The 20,188-nt window shown below is 41.3% G+C and overlaps 2 protein-coding genes across 5 annotated transcripts in view; both read right to left on the bottom strand.

Annotated features, from left to right (window-relative positions):
• Positions 1–731: 731 nt before the first annotated feature.
• The window catches only part of trim28.L (tripartite motif containing 28 L homeolog), a 34,970-nt gene continuing 15,513 nt past the window's right edge, over positions 732–20,188 (bottom strand). For 2 of the 4 annotated variants that reach the window (XM_018224636.2, XM_018224637.2), the window contains exons 7-17: positions 13,248–13,394; positions 12,956–13,070; positions 11,141–11,349; positions 9,652–9,679; positions 7,084–7,126; positions 6,777–6,969; positions 4,959–5,254; positions 3,756–3,849; positions 3,524–3,598; positions 2,496–2,630; positions 732–1,395 (exon numbers count right to left, since the gene is read on the bottom strand). In XM_018224636.2, coding sequence (XP_018080125.1) covers positions 1,189–1,395; positions 2,496–2,630; positions 3,524–3,598; positions 3,756–3,849; positions 4,959–5,254; positions 6,777–6,969; positions 7,084–7,126; positions 9,652–9,679; positions 11,141–11,349; positions 12,956–13,070; positions 13,248–13,394 — 1,542 coding nt within the window. In that variant the 3' untranslated portion in view covers positions 732–1,188. 4 annotated transcript variants of the gene reach the window in all.
• LOC121395599 lies at positions 14,375–19,965 on the bottom strand. The gene is made up of 2 exons (XM_041569455.1): positions 15,802–19,965; positions 14,375–15,765 (listed from the first exon to the last, which is right to left on the bottom strand). The coding sequence occupies exons 1-2, from the start codon at positions 17,542–17,544 to the stop codon at positions 14,776–14,778; spliced, it is 2,733 nt and encodes a 910-aa protein (XP_041425389.1). The 5' UTR covers positions 17,545–19,965; the 3' UTR covers positions 14,375–14,775.

Here is a 20,188-nt window from a genome sequence, read left to right as displayed (position 1 = left end):
ATAAGCTCATTCATTCGGGTTTATATAGAAACGGTGCATATACGCGGTCTGAACTTCCCAAAATAAATCTAAATGTATGTATGTTTTTTACACAGACATTCTTGACTCAACAAATTGAAAGGAAAGCCTGATATACTCCTATAAACCATTCCCTTAGGTTCACAGTGTACCCCTATCTCTCCTTGCTCCATTGTGAAATGAAGGATTCTGGGACTTGAAGTGCCCCCGCTTTCTAGAATCTGTAATATACAGGTATGAGATCCATTATCTGGAAACCAGTTATCCAGAAAGCTCCAAATTACAGAATTCCAGTCTCCCATAGACCACTTTTTCCAAATAATCCAAATTTCTAAAAATTATTTCCTTTTTCTCCGTAATAATAAAACATTACCTTGTACTTGATCCAAACTAAGATATAATGAATCCTTATTGGAGGCAAAACCAGCCTATTGGGTTTAATGTTTACATAAATTTCTAGTAGATTTAAGGTATGAAAATCCAAATTATGGAAATATTCATGATCCCCAGCTCCCGATCATTCTGGATAACGGGTCCCATATCTGCAAACATGTCAAAGGGCGAAAATGGACTTCACCAAATTATTTGAAAAATACTTCCACATCCACGACGCATTTACCCAAAGCAACACTACATTTGCGACTTAATGTTTTAAAATGGCTTATACCACGCACATTTTTTGCTGCATCTTTCAGAGAATTTCATGGTCGACGTCTATTTTCATCCTTTAATACATAGAGTAATGCAAACTGGTGCACAACAAAATAAAGGAAGCCCCCTTTATAAAAGTGTCATATTGCAAGATAGAACCATTGCATAAACCTTGCCATAATGCATTAGTAGCCTTTTGGGAAGAAGATGCATTATTATACATAACCAAAAATAAAATAATGTGGTGAACGATATCACAAAATGAAAGACATTTCTTTTTTAAAAGGTGTTCGAGAAATTCAGACCTTTTTAACCTTACTATTTTGTACAGCACTTGTCAATATTAATGTTCCTCCCAATCCTTAGGATGCATATTTAATATCCAAACAGAACCAAGGAGTCGGAAGAGGAGCAGGAAACATATTTACTGGAATTTGTCATGTGCACAGACCCAACAATGTGAAATAAAACAAACACATCCTCTTGACTGAAACCATTAGAATAGACAGTCCTGTTTTCTTAATCCTGCCCAGTGTTGTTTCTGACAGATGATAGGCTCTCGCTGGTTGTGCTCATTGGGGAACTTCTTTGTGTACCGCTTTGCTGCTCAGACTCGCTTAAAAAATCCCTCAGGAGACAGGAGAACTTGCGGTCTCCAAAAAGATGGTTGAGTCTTGCTTCGAAGAAAGACTGCAGCTCAATGATCGACTGTACCACCGCTTTGTCCTGAGGAAAAACACACATTAAGGAGGTTATTTACTAACGTCCGAATGCCAAAACCCAGAAAAATTTCGGGATTTATTATACCCCAAAGGATGTAAAAAGTCTGAATTAGAAAAAAAAAAAAAAAAAAATCTGAGTTTTCGGGTAGTAAATCCAAAAAATTTATACAATTTGGGTTTTTTTCACGTTTTTTTTTTTATGGGTTTTTTCCCCGCAAACAATTATAAGGAGAATAAACCAGTGCGAATTTGGTCGGAGTTGTTTTCATAAAACATTGAGATAAATTCGGACTATCGGATGAATGGGCCTCCCCAACTAAATAAAAGGAATACATGTCCCCAAAACAATCCCATATCATCACAGGATTTAGAATGACCTGGAATAAATATTTTAGCATGTAATACATCTAACCAATCATAGCAAAGCTCAGTAAGTGACAGCAACACAGAGCATGTGCAGTGAATCAGCAGAAAAGAAGATGGGGAGCTACTGGGGCATCTCTGGAGACACAGATCTTTACTGCTAAAGGGCTGTGGTTGCCTTGGGCTGGTACACAAACCCAAAACATAAGGTACAAAATTTCTAGACTACATCCCTAGTTTAAGGGATACTGTCATGGGAAAACTTTTTTCTTCTTCAAAACGCATTTGCTAATATTGCTAAGGTGCCCCCAGTTATGTGACTTGTGCTCTAATAAACTTCAGACACTCTTTACTGCAATTTGGAGTGACATCACCCCCCCCACCATCAGAACAATGGGAAGGTAACCAGATAGTCCCCTAACACAAGGTAACAGCTGCCTGGTAGATCTAAGAACAGCACTCAATAGTAAAATCCAGGTCCCACTGCGACACATTCAGTTACATTGAGTAGGAGAAACAACAGCCTGCCAGAAAGCAGTTCCATCCTAAAGTGCTGGCTCTTTCTAAAAAAGCACATGACCAGGCAAGATAACCTGTAAACAGTTTAATTTACAAATAAAGAAAGAGAGAACATAGAGAAAACATATTTGATTTGAAATACTATGTTTAACATGAGAGTACATGTAAGGGATAACATCTATACTTAACATGCAATACATTGAATAAAAAATGCTGCCCGACCTCTGCAAGTTTGCTCACGTTTCTGAACATCACCCACACGTCTCTAACAAAAGCTTCAGGTGTGATATAGGAAGGGGATCGCTTCTGCTGCAGTTTGGCACGAATAAGTGTTAGGTCAATCATAGGATCGTTGTCCTGTTACAGAAAATGAAAGCTAATTAAAATGTGCAGCTTGATTACGAATGAAAAAATGTAAAATTATATATATTTTTTTATATATATATATATATATATATATATATATCTATATATCTATATATTTCTATATTTCTATATATCTATATATCTATATATAAAAGTCACCTCTAAGTTAGGTAAACCAATTACTAATAGTAACAACTTGATTTCGTGATTAGTTACAGGAAGTTGCTTTTTCTGTTCTCTATCTCTGTTGGTTTCAATTGTAACTACTGCGGGCAACTACTGCGAGCAACTACTGTAACTACTGCGAGCAACTACTGTGACCAACTACTGCGAGCAATTAGTTAACCAGGGCAGGTATTTGTTCCTGACACTATCGAGATAACATACATAGCCAGACAGTGCCCAGAAAAATTAGGAAAAATCTGGGAACCCTGGTTGGAGCTCTGTCCCGAAGTAGACCCAGAGTCTCAATAAATACATGTATATGAGAGAACATATATGTAATATAACTATTAATTTTTCAGCGAATTGAGTCCTATATAAGCGCGCTCAAATCCTGTGAGACTTGGAAGTAACATGTAATACTCACATTAACCTAATACGTGGCAGACTTTATGCTCCAATTGTGTACCTTGATGCCTTAATCTGATATGTTGTGGTCCTGCGTGACCAACTGCACTTTTCATCACCAATGCTTACATTATCTGTTATTAAGTATGTTGTTTGTTTCAAAACGCAAAATAAAAACCTTTTAAAAAAGGCAATTCCACATATTTTTCTGCCTCCGTTTAGGTTTAAAACAGACTATGTTCTATGAAGAAACCACATTTTTCTTCTAAAGCAAAAATAATGACAAATGGATAAAAAGAAAAAATAGGACTTACCGAACCCGAGGATAACCTGTGGAAAGGCCGGCAAGGCTCATGACAAAGCATTTCCAACAACAGACGTTCACATTTCTGCAAAACAGACAACATTGCTTACAATTTAAACACGTTTATTGAAATACTTGAAGATCTGTGACACACGGAATTAGATTTTTTTTAATCAATCCACTTATTTTTTATCTTGTTCCAAAATGGTTACTGGCATTAAACGAAAGCAGGACCTACAAACCTTCTGATCAGATGGAGACAGACGACTGGAATCTACAGGTGGTTGATCATTTTTGGAGGTGAGATCCTGGCATAACATGCACTTCCACACTCCACTGTGAAGAGAACATAGAAGCGCTTGAACGTACATCTCAAACAAAAGGTTTGGCACTTAAATAACATTTAAAATCCAAAAAGCTATACTGTGTTTTTGCATTCTGGATAGGCAGCAATAACCTCCACATGCAGAAACAGAGACATGAATGTAATCTTATAAATACAATTATGGGATCCGTTATCCGGAAAGCTCCAAATTATGGAAACTGCGCCTCCCATTTCATAAAAATAATTCAGATTTTTACAAATTTCCTTTTTCTCCGTAATAATAACAGTAGCTTGTACTAAGATATAATTAATCCTTATTGGAAGCAAAACCAGCCTATTGGGTTTATTTAATGTTTACATGATTTTCTAGTAGACTTAAAGGGGTTGTTTAACTTTTAAATGTACTTTTAGTATGATGTAGAATGTGATATTTTGAGACAATTTGCAATTGGTTTTAATTTTTTTTATATGTGGTTTTTGGGTTATTTAGCTTTTTACCCAGCACCTCTCCAATTTGCAATTTCATCAATCTGGTTGCTAGGGTCCAAATTACCCTAGCAACCATGCACTGACTTAAATAAGAGACTGGAATATGAATAGGAAAGGCCTGAAGAGAAAGATGAGTATTAAAAAGAAGCAATAGCAATACATTTGTAGTCTAACAGAGCATTTGTTTTAAGATTTGAACATTTGAAAGCTGGAAAGGTTCAGAAGAAAAGGGCAAATAACTCAAAAAGTATTACATATAAATAATGAAGACTAAGTGCAAGGTAGCTAGGAATTATACATAACTAAAAGTTACCACAACGGTGAACCACCCCTTTAAGGTATGAGGATCCAAATTACGGAAATATCCGATATCCGGAACGCCTCAGCTCCCGAGCGTTCTGGATAACAGGTCCAGTAACTGAGACAGAGCATTACCAAAAGCCGTGTTTCTTTACATCCCTTTTAGTGAGCAACCTCCACCCCCTGCCCCCAAAAACAAAACAGCTAGCTGTAGCTTACAACTTGGTGCATTAAACATAAACCAACACTACAGAGTTATTTGCTTGACATATAAGCTGGGAGAGAAACATTCTGTACTATGACGATATTACTTCTGCAGAATTTATTCTACCTTGTAATTTCCATGACTGATGGTAGGTGGCAGTCTCTGTGGAAAAGGCTTCTACACTGGCCACATGTGAGCAGCACTCCTTCCTTCTGACACACTTTACAACGGGCACCACTGACCCCTTCATATAATCCACCGCTGCTCACTCCTTTAAAATCAGAGGAAGCCGCATCACTAGCTGCACTAGGCGGGCGGATTGCAGGAGGCAGAGTTTCTGTCAAGCCGTCTGGGCGAATGACCAAAGACTTTTCAGAGCGGTCAGTTGTAGGGATAGGGATGCCCGTTTCCATGGCTTCTTCCTAAACGAAAGAAAATTCAAGAACAGTTTCAAATGAAAAGTGACACCATTTCAATTTTACAGTTAAAAGTCCTATTTTACAGTTAATGTCCTGTTAAAATGTACTACTGAAAAAATCACCAAGAGCACCTTGTAAATCAATTTGTAATATAAAGGAGGCCAAAGATATTAAGACTTAAAAATAACAATGTTCCAGTACTACGGCAATTTTTTCCCTTAATGTATAACTTCCAATGTATCCACTTGATTAGAACAGAGGTCTGATTTGGTCAGTAGCTCAATAATTAAAATCCAGTGAAAGAAAAGAACCCCTCTTCCATCAAGTACTAAAAAATCTTCCAAATAAGTTCTCGGTTATATTTTCAAAATCAACCACCACCGGAGTTAGAAGAATTCAATAAATTATCAGCAATCTGTGACCAACCTTAAGTAATTCCAGAATTCCTATTAAAGTGCATGTGCCATTCGATCAATTAATTTATATTCAAATTGACAACTCAATTGATGAATGCCTTAAAAAATTCTATATACAGGTTAAAGTGCTGATATGAATAACTCAATTATTCCAATATCCTGCTTAATCCATTGATGTGGTGTAAAGTGCAGTGCCAATAAATAGAATTAATCAATTCTCCCTGAAGTGTAGTAACTTTATAAAGTACTTAAATATGATAACTAGAAATAATCCAATAGCTTCTAATTAATTATAAATAAAGTGCAGTGCCAACAATTAAATACTCCCAATTGATTGTTGTTTATAAATAGTAAATTAATTTGTGACCATAGATACTTTCATAGGATAAATTAGTTCCCAAATCAGCTAAATCCATAGAGTGAAATAGCAAGAAAATGAAATAAGGAGAGGTGGAGTTGTCCCAATCATGTCTACCTATATTTTTTCTATTCCCGGGACAACACTAGGGATGCACCGAATCCACTATTGTGGATTCGGCCGAATCCCCAAATTCTTCACAAAAGATTCGGCCGAATACCGAACCCAAATTTGCATATGCAAATTGGGGATGGGAAGGGGGAAACATTGTTAACTTTCCTGTTTTGTGACAAAGTTAAGTGATTTCCCTTTCCCGTCCCTAATTTGCATATGCAAATTAGGATTTGGTTCGGCCGGGCAGAAGGATTCAGCAAAATCCGAAGCCTGCTGAAAAAGGCAGAATCCCAACCCGAATCCAGGATTTGGTGCATCCCTAGTCACCACAAAGTTGGAGAAGGCAGGGTAACCAAGACTGTGGTCTTATTTGTTAGCTAGGCCTAGGCTGTGAAAGAACTACCTTTGCCTTGACATTCCGGTTACTCATAACAATTCAGAATTTCTGAAGTGTAAAAATTTACGTACGCTCATCTATCTATTGGACTATACACCTCCAAATTGACAGAAAATAAGCAAATTCTATTCAAGTTTTCGATTTCAAAAGAAATGCTTTTTGTACTTGTATATTTTCTACTGCATTCTACCTTTAAAATGTAGTCGCTTAATTTAAACACAATATTTTCACAATTTTTACCTTCACAACTGCTTCTCCAGGAAGATTCCCCCTCTCAATTACAATTAAATTATAATCTTCATTTGTATTTCCTGGGAAAACTTTGAAGACTGGTGGCTGAGTGTCAGGATTAAGGTCCACATCCAAGCGCTCTAAGCTGACACGAGGAACTTTCTTTAAAAGTTCATTTACACCCCCTTCGGAACTACGCCCTCTGCAACCAAAAAAAAAAAAAGTTAAATAAAATGGTATGGAGGAGGGTTCCTGTTTTGCTCTTTTAAAGTTTTATCTACTTTATATTACAGCAAAATTTGACTTCTAAACATACCTTTTCTGGCCAATGAGTGTATCAAATCCAGAAGATACTCCCTCTAAAATGAATTGGGAAAAATATACAAAGAAAATAAAGGCATCAGAGCAAACAAAATAACTGTAAAAGATATACATAGTCAAGTGTATATATATATATATATATATATATATATATAGATAATGGGTTGAGTGCAGAGGACTCTTGTGTTTGACTATATATATATATATATATATATATATATATATATATATATATATATATATATATATATATATATATATATATATATATATATATACACACACACACACACACACACACACACACACATACAGTGGTGTGAAAAACTATTTGCCCCCTTCCTGATTTCTTATTCTTTTGCATGTTTGTCACACAAAATGTTTCTGATCATCAAACACATTTAACTATTAGTCAAAGATAACACAAGTAAACACAAAATGCAGTTTTTAAATGAGGGTTTTTATTATTTAGGGAGAAAAGTAATCCAAACCTGTGTGAAAAAGTAATTGCCCCCTGAACCTAATAACTGGTTGGGCCACCCTTAGCAGCAATAACTGCAATCAAGCGTTTGCGATAACTTGCAACGAGTCTTTTACAGCGCTCTGGAGGAATTTTGGCCCACTCATCTTTGCAGAATTGTTGTAATTCAGCTTTATTTGAGGGTTTTCTAGCATGAACCGCCTTTTTAAGGTCATGCCACAACATCTCAATAGGATTCAGGTCAGGACTTTGACTAGGCCACTCCAAAGTCTTCAGAGGTGGATTTGCTGGTGTGTTTTGGGTCATTGTCCTGCTGCAGCACCCAAGATCGCTTCAGCTTAAGTTGACGAACAGATGGCCGGACATTCTCCTTCAGGATTTTTTGGTAGACAGTAGAATTCATGGTTCCATCTATCACAGCAAGTCTTCCAGGTCCTGAAGCAGCAAAACAACCCCAGACCATCACACTACCACCACCATATTTTACTGTTGGTATGATGTTCTTTTTCTGAAATGCTGTGTTACTTTTACGCCAGATGTAACGGGAGACGCACCTTCCAAAAAGTTCAACTTTTGTCTCGTCGGTCCACAAGGTATTTTCCCAAAAGTCTTGGCAATCATTGAGATGTTTTTTAGAAAAATTGAGACGAGCCTTAATGTTCTTTTTGCTTAAAAGTGGTTTGCGCCTTGGAAATCTGCCATGCAGGCCGTTTTTCTTATGGTGGAGTCGTGAAAACTGACCTTAATTAAGGCAAGTGAGGCCTGCAGTTCTTTAGATGTTGTCCTGGGGTCTTTTGTGGCCTCTCGGATGAGTTGTCTCTGCGCTCTTCGGGTAATTTTGGTCGGCCGGCCACTCCTGGGAAGGTTCACCACTGTTCCATGTTTTTGCCATTCGTGGATAATGGCTCTCACTGTGGTTCGCTGGAGTCCCAAAGCTTTAGAAATGGCTTTATAACCTTTGAAATTGAACTCAGGTGTGATAAACCACAGTTAAGTTATTTTTTAACAAGGGGGGCAATCACTTTTTCACACAGGCCCAGGTAGATTTGGAGTTTTTTTTCTCCCTTAATAACGTAAACCTTCATTTAAAAACTGCATTTTGTGTTCAATTATGTTATCTTTGACTAATAGTTAACGGTTTTAGATGAGCAGAAACATTTAAGTGTGATATATATATATATATATATATATATATTTTTTTTTTTTTATGGTGTCATTTTTATTTCTAAATTACACTGTTTACACTGCAAATAATTCACTAAAATGAATCATTCCTGAACCAATAAGGGTATTTTTTTTAGTTGTAATATTGGTCTGTAGGCGCCATCTCAGGTAATTTTGCCTGGTCATGTGCTTTCAGAAAGAGCCAGCACTTTAGGATGAAACTGCTTTCTGGCAGGCTGTTTTTCCTACTCAATGTAACTTAAAGTGTTGCCGTTGGACTTGTTTTTTTTACCATCGAATGCAGGCTCTTATATTGAACAGGCAGCTGTTATCTTGTGTTAAGGAGTTGCTATCTGGTTACCTTCTCATTGTTCTGTTGTTAGGATGCTGAGAGGGGGAGGGGTGATATCACCCATATTTGCAGTACAGTAAATAGTGACTGAAGTTTATCAGAGCACAAGCCATATGACTGGGGGCAGCTGGGAAACTGACAATATGTTTATCCCCATGTCAGATTTCAAAATTATAAAATATAAAATCTGTTTGCTCGTTTGAGAAATAGATTTCAGTGCAGAATTCTGCTGGAGCAGCACTATTAACTGATGCATTCTGGGAAAAAAAAACAACAACAACATGCTTTCCCATGACAGTATCCCTTTAAAGCGGTGGTTCACCTTCTCATATATGTTAGGAGAAAAAACAGCACTCCACTCCAACACATGCCATTGGCCTAGCGGAACATATAGTTGTGCATGGAGGACAATAATGTATATGGTTGGAAGATTTGGAAGATGCGTGGGTTGTCCGTTCCATATCATGAATTTGGCTTGCACCTGAAAGACTTCCTTACTAAAGCAATGTGATACATTACGAGTGTACTTGTACAACATCTAAACATGAACTATTATATGTACATACCTGCAGAAGAGCCAAAATCATCCATTTGCTGCAAGTGGAATAAAAAAAAAAAATCCTGATGTCAAGATAACAGACATTAAAATGATGTTGTACGTTCCCAAATGAAAGAAACAATGAATATATCAGTGGGTTAACAAGCCCATCAGTTAGCAGGCAGTGAAATCTTGAAGGACACTCGAGTGTCGCAAGTTTTGACTCCATTTTAGATCCATATCGCTATAATCAATTACAAGGAAATGACAGATGGTGCCATAGAGTGAAATGATAACAGAAATAACAGTGAAATATCAGAACATAAATCTATCCAGCATCAGTATGTTAAAGGCAAAGATATAATAAGATAAAGAGGTGATTTATCACCAAACTAAAGAGGTAATATATAAGCCTTAATGAAAACCAACAGGTAACCTTTTGAGAGGGGCTCCATATGTATATAGCTTTTTGGCAATTTAATCTCAGCATGTCAAGTATTAGCATCAGGGAGTGGGTTGGCTTAGACGTGTGATTCGCTCTGCCACATTACTTGCTACTCTGTAGGCAGCCACTGCGGGAAATGAAGAAACTTAATCTGGAACAATCACGAAAATGGAAATTTAATATAAGCTTCATCATACTAAAATAAGAAACTTTGTAAATACAATCAATTCAATATTCTGCATCATTTCAGAAATAATTTATCTTCGTTATTCCTCTCTCAGCATCTGTTTCTCTTCATTCTGTCTTCATGCAGCAGTTGGGTGTCAGACAGTCATTGACATTTAGATCCAATATCTCTTATAGGGGGGTTTCCTTTCCTAGCAGATGTATTAGAGCTCATAGAAATAACGGATTCCAGTAGAAACAAAATCGAAAAAAATAACTGCCTTTTGCACAAATTCTGCACGTAGAGAGACATTATGTCTGGTGATTTTAATAGAGTGAGCTCTAATACATCTTCTAGGCAAAAGGAGCCCCCTATAAGATATATTGGATCTAACTGTCAATGAATATCTGAAACCCAACTGCTACATGAAGACAGAATAAAGAGAAACAGATGCTGAGAGAGGAATAGTGAACATAAACTTGATGAAGGTTATATTCAATTCTAATTTTCTCCATAGTTCCCCTTTAACATTCAGCATAAGGTTGCAGGCACATGGGATGTTTGGCCTCTCAGAAAAGTGCCCAAATCAACCTCAGCACCAGCTACTGACAGTAATGCAAACCTCCCTAGTAGATGTTTTAAGGCCTTGTTGTTAGGACACTTCACTCTTTAGCTTTGATGTAGCTGTACTTTATATTTATTTGTATTATTTAAATAACTACTATTAACTTGCTGTTCTGCTGTACAGTGATGCATAGGTAAATATTGCAATATGAATACAAAATTACACAGAATGCCTTCAGCACCAGCAATTTCTAAGGGGTCAGTGTTAGGCTGAACAGGGTATCTTTTTATTTAAATTGTTGTTTTTTTCTCTGTTAAATATCCCCATCCTGTAATCCAAACCTGCATGGGCTGGATGAAGTTGCCAGCTGTACCAGCTCTGGCTGGGGATGCTTGATTGAGGGAAGCACCAGGCCTTGCTCGATTCTGTACCATTGGATTAAAGTTAGTAAGAGGAGCCAGCACCTGAGATGATGCAGAATTTATAGACTGGGCTGCCAACGATCCAGAAGACGACTGAAGAACACCTGTTTTGTCAGATACGATTTTACCTGTAAGATGTAATCAAGGCTGCAGTTACCGATATGAAATAAAGACATTTGAAATGCTTTGATTTAAAGCGCTTGTACACCTTTAAACACTTTCTTTTTAAGTTCAGGTGTTTTCAGATAGTTCACCCAACATGATTTTCTATGCATGACCGGTTTTCTAATATTGAAGTGTAAAGTTTCATTTTTCACCTTATGTCTTTCTAAAACAGCCATGGGGGAGGGGGTTCATTAAAGTGGATCTGTCACCCAGACACAAAGAGCTGTATAATAAAAGTCCTTTTCAAATTAAACATGAAATCCAATCCAATTTCGATTTTTTTATTAAAGCATTCATAGCTGTTGTAAGCTCATTTGAAAATCTCAGCTGTCAATCAAATATTGTCTGCCACTCCTCTATCCTTGGGCAATTACTTTCACTTTCCATTCAGCACTTCCCAGATGTCACTGCTCTCCCCACATTCCCCCGTTCTCTTTACTATTTAATTGTGTAGCCAGGGCATGGGGATGGACATCAGGTCCCCCATTCTGGTGCACAAACAAGATTCTGAGATGATACAAGGCTTGCCTTAATAACAGTGTCCACAAAATGGCTCCTGCCTGCTTGCTATAGTAATGAATTCCCAGACTAAAGGAAACAAGATTCAAATAATTTATATAGTGTAAGTAAAGTTAATTTTGCTTGACTGATGTTATAAAATAGGATTTTGAATATTTTTTTTGAGTGACGGGCCCCCTTTAAAGGCAGCCGTTAGAATTGATACAAAAGTTGCAAGTATTCCAACGATACAATGGAGGAATGTATCAACTAAATGTGTCAATTAAATGTAGCAAATTGTAACAGTTCAGAATGCAGTTATTTGTAATTGAAATGCAATATTTATTTATTTTTTTAAGGTTTTGATGCTATAATAGCCGTTACCTTGCCTGCAATGCTTCCTGCTTTTTCTGACTGTGCCATCCTAGCATTGCAGCAAGCGCAGGGAGATTGCGCTGATTTGGTAACAGTGTAGTGGGAATAAAAAACAAGTAATGTGCTGTTCTGCATTGTCACTGTAAGGTTATTTCATTGCTTGTGCTAGACTTCCCCCACTCTCCCCCTCAAGCTGTGTGTGCTTCTGAAAATTGTATCTGTAAAAATAACCGCCTACTGTTTTTACATTAGTAGGTGGGCGGGTTAGGCAAATGAGATGGCCGCTTGTAAAGGTTTTCTTTACAACTGAACTGAGCAGATTGTGGGGGAATACACTGACAGACAAGATAACAGCTATTATAGCATCAAACCCGTAAAAAAAAAAACAACTATATGATAACCTTATAATCATTCCCCAAAGCCTAGGAAAGATTATATTTGACCATAGATACCCTTTAAATAAACCCGAAAGGATTGTTTTGGCTTAGTAGTTGGTAGCAAGCAAGATGAAGGCATGCGTATCACTTAACCAGGTAATAAGTACTGGCAACTGAGTTATTCTAAGAGAGAAAGGGCCATTTATTAATCACTATGTCTGTAACACTAAAACAGAACAGGAACTTTGACACAAGACAGTTCAGTAATTGGTCTGCTGAATGTATGAACGAGAAAGAGGAAAATTGTTCAGTTTCTTACCAAAAAACTCTGCATGTTTTGTCCAGGTATCAGCGTCCCACTGGAACTTTAAATCACCCAAAGACTCAACCGGATCAACAATAACTTTTAGAGCACGATGCAACTGAAAATGTATCTATGGATAAGACGAAAATGCAATAATTTAGGATGTACATAAACACGACGGTTGCTCAGCCAGGTAATATAACTGCTGGCGACTGCATGGGGATATTCCAAGACAGAAGCTGTTTGAATCACCCAACAGGGCCATTTACTAATTGCTACGTCAAAGCTAAAAGCAAAGTCATTTTACCAGTTTCTTTGAAAGCAACAAGGCTGTGTTGTTGTCACTTTCCAGGGCCCACGTAGCAAACCTAAGGATGTGCTCTTGATGCTTCTGCAACTTGTTCATAGCCCAGTGCTGCTTTTCTAGTTTATCCTGATGTCCTTCTGTGACTTTCTAAAGAATAAATATATAAATATAAGTAAAGGAAAGTGCGACAAAATTATAAAAAGTCCTGGCTACAGCACAGTATTAACAAAATTAGAGAAGAACCCATAACAAATGGTAACTATGAGGCACATTTTTCAAAGGTTGAATTTCTAAATCATGTGAGTTTTTAAAAACTCCCTAAACTCCCATAAATTCGACCAATCAAAATGTATTAATCTCGGATGAATGGAATAGACCCAAAAGTCCTAATCGAATTCAATTTGAATTTTAAAAATCTCGATTCATGGAAAACTCGTTCAAGAAGGCTGCAAACAACTAAAAATTGATCTCTGGATGTTTCCCACTGACTTAAACAGCAATTTGGCAGGTTTTAGGTGGCGAATAGTCGAATTTGATTTCTTAAAGGTCCAGTGTATGATGAATCTTGAAAATTAAATTACATTTTTTTTTTAAAAAACTCGAATGGAAGTTGAATAACTCCCTAGTCGAATTGGACAGTTTTGGCCATAAAAAAAACTCGGAAATTCGAATTTTCAATTTGACCCAAGTGTTTTAATTCACATGGGATCTATAACAAAACATGATGACAAATATAAAATAGGTAGCTTCTCCACTGATTTCAAGTTACCCAGAATGTATCCAGAAGCATATGATCAGGTCAGAAGAATTTGTGGTAGCTGAAGTACAATAATATTTACAATTGCATCCAAAAAGCAAAAGTTAAGGACGTTCTTCATTCCTTATGCAAACGCTAATCATTAAGAATCGAATCATTAGCATTTAAAATTGTGTTCTAAGAATGCCAGCAGTTGTACTCTACCTCTTGTATCAACTGTATTTTTATGTAATCTCAGCGTACACACCTATCTATCGTTAATAATGCCCGAAAAATTCTATTGGATATATCTTGTTCTGTATTCCAAGACTTGATTTAGAATAACAGGATTTTTGATACTCACCGTTAAATCTGTTTCTCTGTGGTCGATAGGGGGACACAGGGACTATGGGTTAAGCTCCACCCTCCAGGAGGCAGGACACTTATTCAAATGAAAAAAGGGGGCGTGCCAGTACTGTGGCTTAACCCCAGGCTAGAGCCAATGTATTCAGTTGGTACCAAAGACCTGCTAACCAAAGAACATAAGTAATGCTCATAAAAATATATTAACGGCAGAACAGATAACTCAGGAAGAAATTCCACACAGACCAACATGGTCAAACTCGCATAGGGCGGGAAGCCCTGTGTCCCCCTATCGACCACAGAGAAACAGATTTAACGGTGAGTATCAAAAATCCTGTTTTCTCTGTTGTCTCAAGGGGGACACAGGGACTATGGGGACCTAACAAAGCAGTCCCAGAACAGCAGGGTGGGAGCGAGAGAAAAGACACATTATTGCACCACAGAGTGCAACACCTTGCGGCCAAAAGCGGCTTCCGCAGAGGAAAACGTGTCAATTTTGTAAAATTTTGTGAAGGTGTGAACGGAGGACCAGGTAGCCGCTCTGCAGATCTGGTCCAAAGAAGCCGAGTTGCGCCAAGCCCAGGAGGCTCCCACCGACCTCGTGGAATGGGCTCGGACGCCCTCCGGCGGAGATTTACCTTTGGCTAGGTAAGCCTGACGAATGGTCTCCCGTAACCATCGAGCAATGGAGGCCTTGGATGCTGCCAGACCGCGGCGGGCCCCAGAGGGCAGTACGAAAAGATTTTGAGACAGTCGAAAATCCTTGGATCTCTGAATATACCAGCGAAGAGCCCGGACAACGTCCAGACCATGAAGTCTGCGTTCCTTGTCGTTCTTGGGATCCGGGCAGAGTGAGGGTAGAACGATCTCCTGATTTATGTGAAAGGATGAAACCACCTTAGGCAGAAAGGACGGTAAGGTGCGGAGCACCGCTTTGTCTTTGTGGAAGACGAGGAAGGCAGGATCGCAGGATAAGGCACCGAGTTCAGACACTCTCCGAGTTGATGATATTGCCACGAGGAAGACAACTTTCCAGGTAAGCCATTGTTCAGAGACAGTCCCGAGAGGTTCGAAGGGGGGATCCAAGAGAGCATCCAAAACAGTATTCAGGTCCCAGCCGGGGACTGGTGGACGGAATGGAGGACTGATGTGTGCTACACCCTGCAGAAAAGTGCGGACGGAATCATCCAGAGCCAAACGGTGTTGGAACAAGACAGATAGAGCAGAAACTTGAACTTTCAAGGAACTGAGCTTCAGGCCCAACTGCAGACCCCGTTGGAGAAAAGACAGCACTCTAGGGATGTTACAGTCCGTGAAGGAAAAGGGGCTGGAGATGGGAATGGCGGTGTCGTTGCACCAATTCCAATAGTTGCGCCAAACTCTGTGATAAGCTTTAGACGAAGTGGGCTTGCGTGATTGCAGCATAGTAGCAATGACATCCTCCGCTATTCCCTGTCGTTGCCAGATGGCCGCCTCAATAGCCAACCCGTCAAAACGAAGAGGCCCGGGTTGTGGTGGGAGATGGGACCCTGGCGGAGCAGATCGTGCCTGAGGGCTAAGCGAACGGGCGGTGCTATGGACATGTCCCGGAGATCCGAGAACCACGTTCTTCTGGGCCAGAATGGAGCTATGACAATGACTGTGACAGGGGACCACTTGATCTTCTTTAGCACCCGCGGTAACATGGGAAGAGGCGGGAAGATGTAGGCCAGGTCGAACAGCCAACGTTGTGTCATGGCGTCGACTCCTGCAGCGAGAGGATCCCGGGAGCGGGCGAAGAAAGTGTTGACTTTGCGGTTGTTCCTGGAGGCCATCAGGTCGATTTGCGGATGCCCCCAACGACGAACGAGATCCGCAAAGGCTTCCGGGTGAAGCTCCCATTCCCCTGGGTCCAGGAGATTGCGGCTGAGGAAGTCTGCCCTGGTGTTGTCGACTCCCGGGATGTGAATGGCGGACAGCCTTGCCGCATTGGATTCTGCCCAACTTAGAATTTGCTGAACTTCCGCTAGCGCTGCTCTGCTGCGGGTTCCTCCCTGACGGTTTATGTATGCGACTGTGGTGGAGTTGTCGCTTTGGACTCTTATCGCTTTGGCCTGGAGAAGAGAGGACCAGTGAAGGAGCGCCAACTTTACAGCGCGGAGTTCTAGGATGTTGATAGAGAGTTTGGACTCCGCGGGAGACCACAGACCTTGTGCGGACAGGGAGTTGAATGTTGCTCCCCACCCCAGGAGACTGGCGTCGGTCGTGAGAACCGTCCAATCCGGTGTGGCCCAGGATTGACCCCTGGAAAGATTGCTCGGCTTGAGCCACCACTGAAGAGACAGCTTGGTGGAGGGTAGGAGAGTCATCTTCTGAAGGAGAGATCCGCCCTTCCAGGCAGCTAGAATGTTGGCTTGAAGGGGGCGTAGGTGAAGTTGAGCAAAGGGTACCGCCTCTATGGTGGACACCATGGATCCCAGGACTTTCATGGCCAGATGAACAGTAGGAGACAGAGTGCAGAAGAAGTTTGGAAAGAGAACGTATCTTCTCCTGTTTGTCGAGTGGGAGAAAGACCCGTTGTGTCAGAGTATTGAACTCGAGACCCAGGAAGGTCATCTGATGACTGGGAACAAGGTTGGATTTCTTCCAGTTGATCGTCCAACCGAATTCTTGTAGAAGGACAATCGCTCGACGGAGATCCTCTTCGCTCCTCTCTGCTGTGCTGGCCTTGAGGAGCAGATCGTCCAGATAAGGGGTCACCGAAATCCCCTGAAGCCGCAATGCCGCAGCCGTCACCGCCATGAGTTTGGTGAACACCCTGGGGGCTGATGTGAGACCGAAGGGGAGAGCCACAAACTGGAAGTGACGATTCTTGAAGGCGAATCTCAGGAACCGATGATGAGGAGGCCAAATGGGGACGTGAAGGTAAGCATCCTTGATGTCTAGAGACATCAGAAATTCCCTCGACTCCATGCCCCGAATGACAGATCGCAGGGTTTCCATTTTGAAGCGAACTGAGCGGATGTACTTGTTGAGGAATTTCAGGTCCAGAACTGGCCTGAATGATCCGTCCTTCTTGGGAACAAGGAAGAGGTTGGAGTAGAAACCGGAGAAGGTCTCTGATGGGGGTACCGGGACGATCACCCCACTTTGCGCCATCTTGTTGATGCAATCCAGAAAGGCCTGGGCCTTGGTGGGACTGGTTGGAATTCTGGACATGAGGAATTTTCTTGGGGGAAGGGACGAAAAATCGAGATGATAACCCTCTGTGATAATCTCGTTGACCCAGGCGTCTGAGGAGTGTCGACTCCACACCTCCCGGAATTGCAGAAGTCTTCCCCCTATGGATTGCTGCGATTCCGGAGGGGGTGGCCCGTCAGCCTGATACGGGCTTGTCGGAGGAAGATTTGTTCTGGAATTTTGAATTCTTCCAATTTGGGCGTCCCTTGTCAGAAGGTTTGGCTCGAAAATTGGAGCGTCGAGGCGGACTGTATCTTCGTGAAGATCGAGCAGATTGGCCTCGAAAAAATTTTCTTTGACGAAAGGACTGAGTAGATCTAGCTTTAGCTTGTGGGAGGAATGTGCTCTTTCCCCCAGTGGCTTGGGAAATAATTTTCTCGAGTTCCTCACCGAATAGTCTCTGTCCCTTAAAGGGTATAGAAGTTAGGGACTTCTTAGAACTGAGGTCAGCAGACCAATTCTTCAGCCAGAGGGTTCGCCTAGCGGCTACTGATAGAGCTGAAGTCCGTGCTGTGATCTGCGCGGTGTCCAGTGTGGTTTCGGACAGATAGGCCGATGCCTCAGCTATGGATTGAACAGATGAGACGAGGTCTACTCTAGGAACACCCTCCTGAATATCCGTAAGGAGGGAGTCAGCCCATGCTTGAATCGCCCTGGCTACCCAGGCCGACGCTAGAACTGGACGCAGGGTAGAACCTGCTGACGAGTAAACGGCTTTGAGAAAACCTTCGAGACGTCTGTCGGATGAGTCTTTGAATGCAGCCGCGTCTGTCACTGGAAGTGTAGTTGATTTTGACAAACGAGAGACAGGAGCATCGACTGTAGGGGGCATAGACCATTTGTCCACCAATTCCTTGGAGAAGGGATAGGATTTGGAGAATTTACGAGTGGCTTGAAATTTTCGTTCCGGAAAATTCCACTCTTCTTGTATGATAGCTAAGAGCTGATCGTGAGATGGGAAACAAACCGAGGATTTGTGTTGTCTTTTGAACAAGCTGGAAGTTTGCGCCTGTTCCTTTGACTGAGAAGCTTTTAACACCTCAGTAACACCTTTGATGATATGTTCGATATCGTGTTGGACATCGTGGCCTTTAGCCTCATCCTCAAGTTCCTCTTCATCCTCCGACGACACCTCTGAGGGGAGAAGTTCGCCCTCTGAATGGGAGGAATCCCCTCCCACAGTTGAACCATCAGAGGGAGTGTGGGTCCCTGTGCGTGGTCTGGAAGGCTCTGGTCTCTTGCGTTTTCCGCTGGACTTATGCCCCAGTCTGGTCAAGGCTTTACCCAAATTATCTGCGAGGGCAGGTAGATTTTGCAGGGAGGCCAGAGACTGTGAGAGTTGCAGAGCCCACAGAGGAGCAGGGGGTTCTGAAGATGGCCCGGCTGCGTTGTCTTGAGGAGTGTCGTCTCCTGATGGGGGGCCCGATAGTTCTGTGTGAGGGAGGTGAGAGCCCCCTGAACCAGGTACAACAGAAGCTCCCTTGGAGCAAGATCTGCAAAGGGGTTCCCCCTGACCCCCTGGGATTTTGGATTGGCAATTCTTGCAGGCAAAATAGGTGATTTGTCCTGCTGTTGCTGGTGCTCTGCCCCCCCCCGCCCTGGGGAATAGTCCCCCAGACTTACCTTCTGCCATAAGCAGTGTCTGTGGTACCTGCTGAATAACTGGCTGTGTGCACTGGAGTAAAGTAGCTTTGTCCCCAAAAGTATAGGCTGCTGCAAGGGCAATGCGCTGCAAAAACGGACTCTGTAGAGGCGCTAGAGAGAAGGATGCGCTCAATAGTTACTAAAGGGAAGGAGAGAAGCGTGTTGAGGAGCGCAAAATGGCCGCCGCAATGGAAAGGGCGCGAGATGCGGCATGAGAGAGAGGCTTGGAACGCGGTTCCGCCCCCTCCTCACCCATGCGTTCCAGGGGAAGCGCGCTGAAGCGCTAATGGCGCCAACAGTAAGGAGGCGCCTAAACAGTACCCCTGGAGCAGCGTGTTCCTAGAAGATAAACCTTCCCCACATGCAGCAACAGCCAGAGCAGTAATAGATTGGGTAGGGGGGAGAGCAACCACAGCGTGAGGTAAAAGTAGCCTTTATACTCACATGCAGCCACACTGTAAGGCCCTCTGCTCCCCCTCAAGGAGTGCAGGCATGCCTAACCGAGTCTGTTATAGCCTATGGGCCAGGGAATGACTCCAGTGGGCCTCCCACGGAGGGGGTGTACACAACAGATACAGGTAACCCTGATTGTGGTAGCACCCCTGTCTACTTGAAGCTTGAAAACTTGGAGCTTGCAGGTTGTCCATCCTCCTAGTAAGCAGGACACTTAAAAACTGAATACATTGGCTCTAGCCTGGGGTTAAGCCACAGTACTGGCACGCCCCCTTTTTTCATTTGAATAAGTGTCCTGCCTCCTGGAGGGTGGAGCTTAACCCATAGTCCCTGTGTCCCCCTTGAGACAACAGAGAAATATACTTTCTAGTTGCATCTAAAAGTCCCAAGAATTACACAATTTACTGAAATCTAATTTTCTGGATCTCAAGAACTGACTTTTTCTGGCACACCAGATATAGTCACATGACTTGCACCGAAATGACATTTAAAGATGTTAATCTATAGTGGCATGTATTGTGCTTCC

The sequence above is a fragment of the Xenopus laevis genome, chromosome 7L (genome assembly GCF_017654675.1).
Source record: "Xenopus laevis strain J_2021 chromosome 7L, Xenopus_laevis_v10.1, whole genome shotgun sequence".
In the NCBI taxonomy this organism is placed as follows: Eukaryota; Metazoa; Chordata; class Amphibia; order Anura; family Pipidae; genus Xenopus; species Xenopus laevis.
The sequence above is the reverse complement of the archived record's forward strand: the minus strand, read 5'-3'. Positions and strand labels throughout refer to the sequence as shown.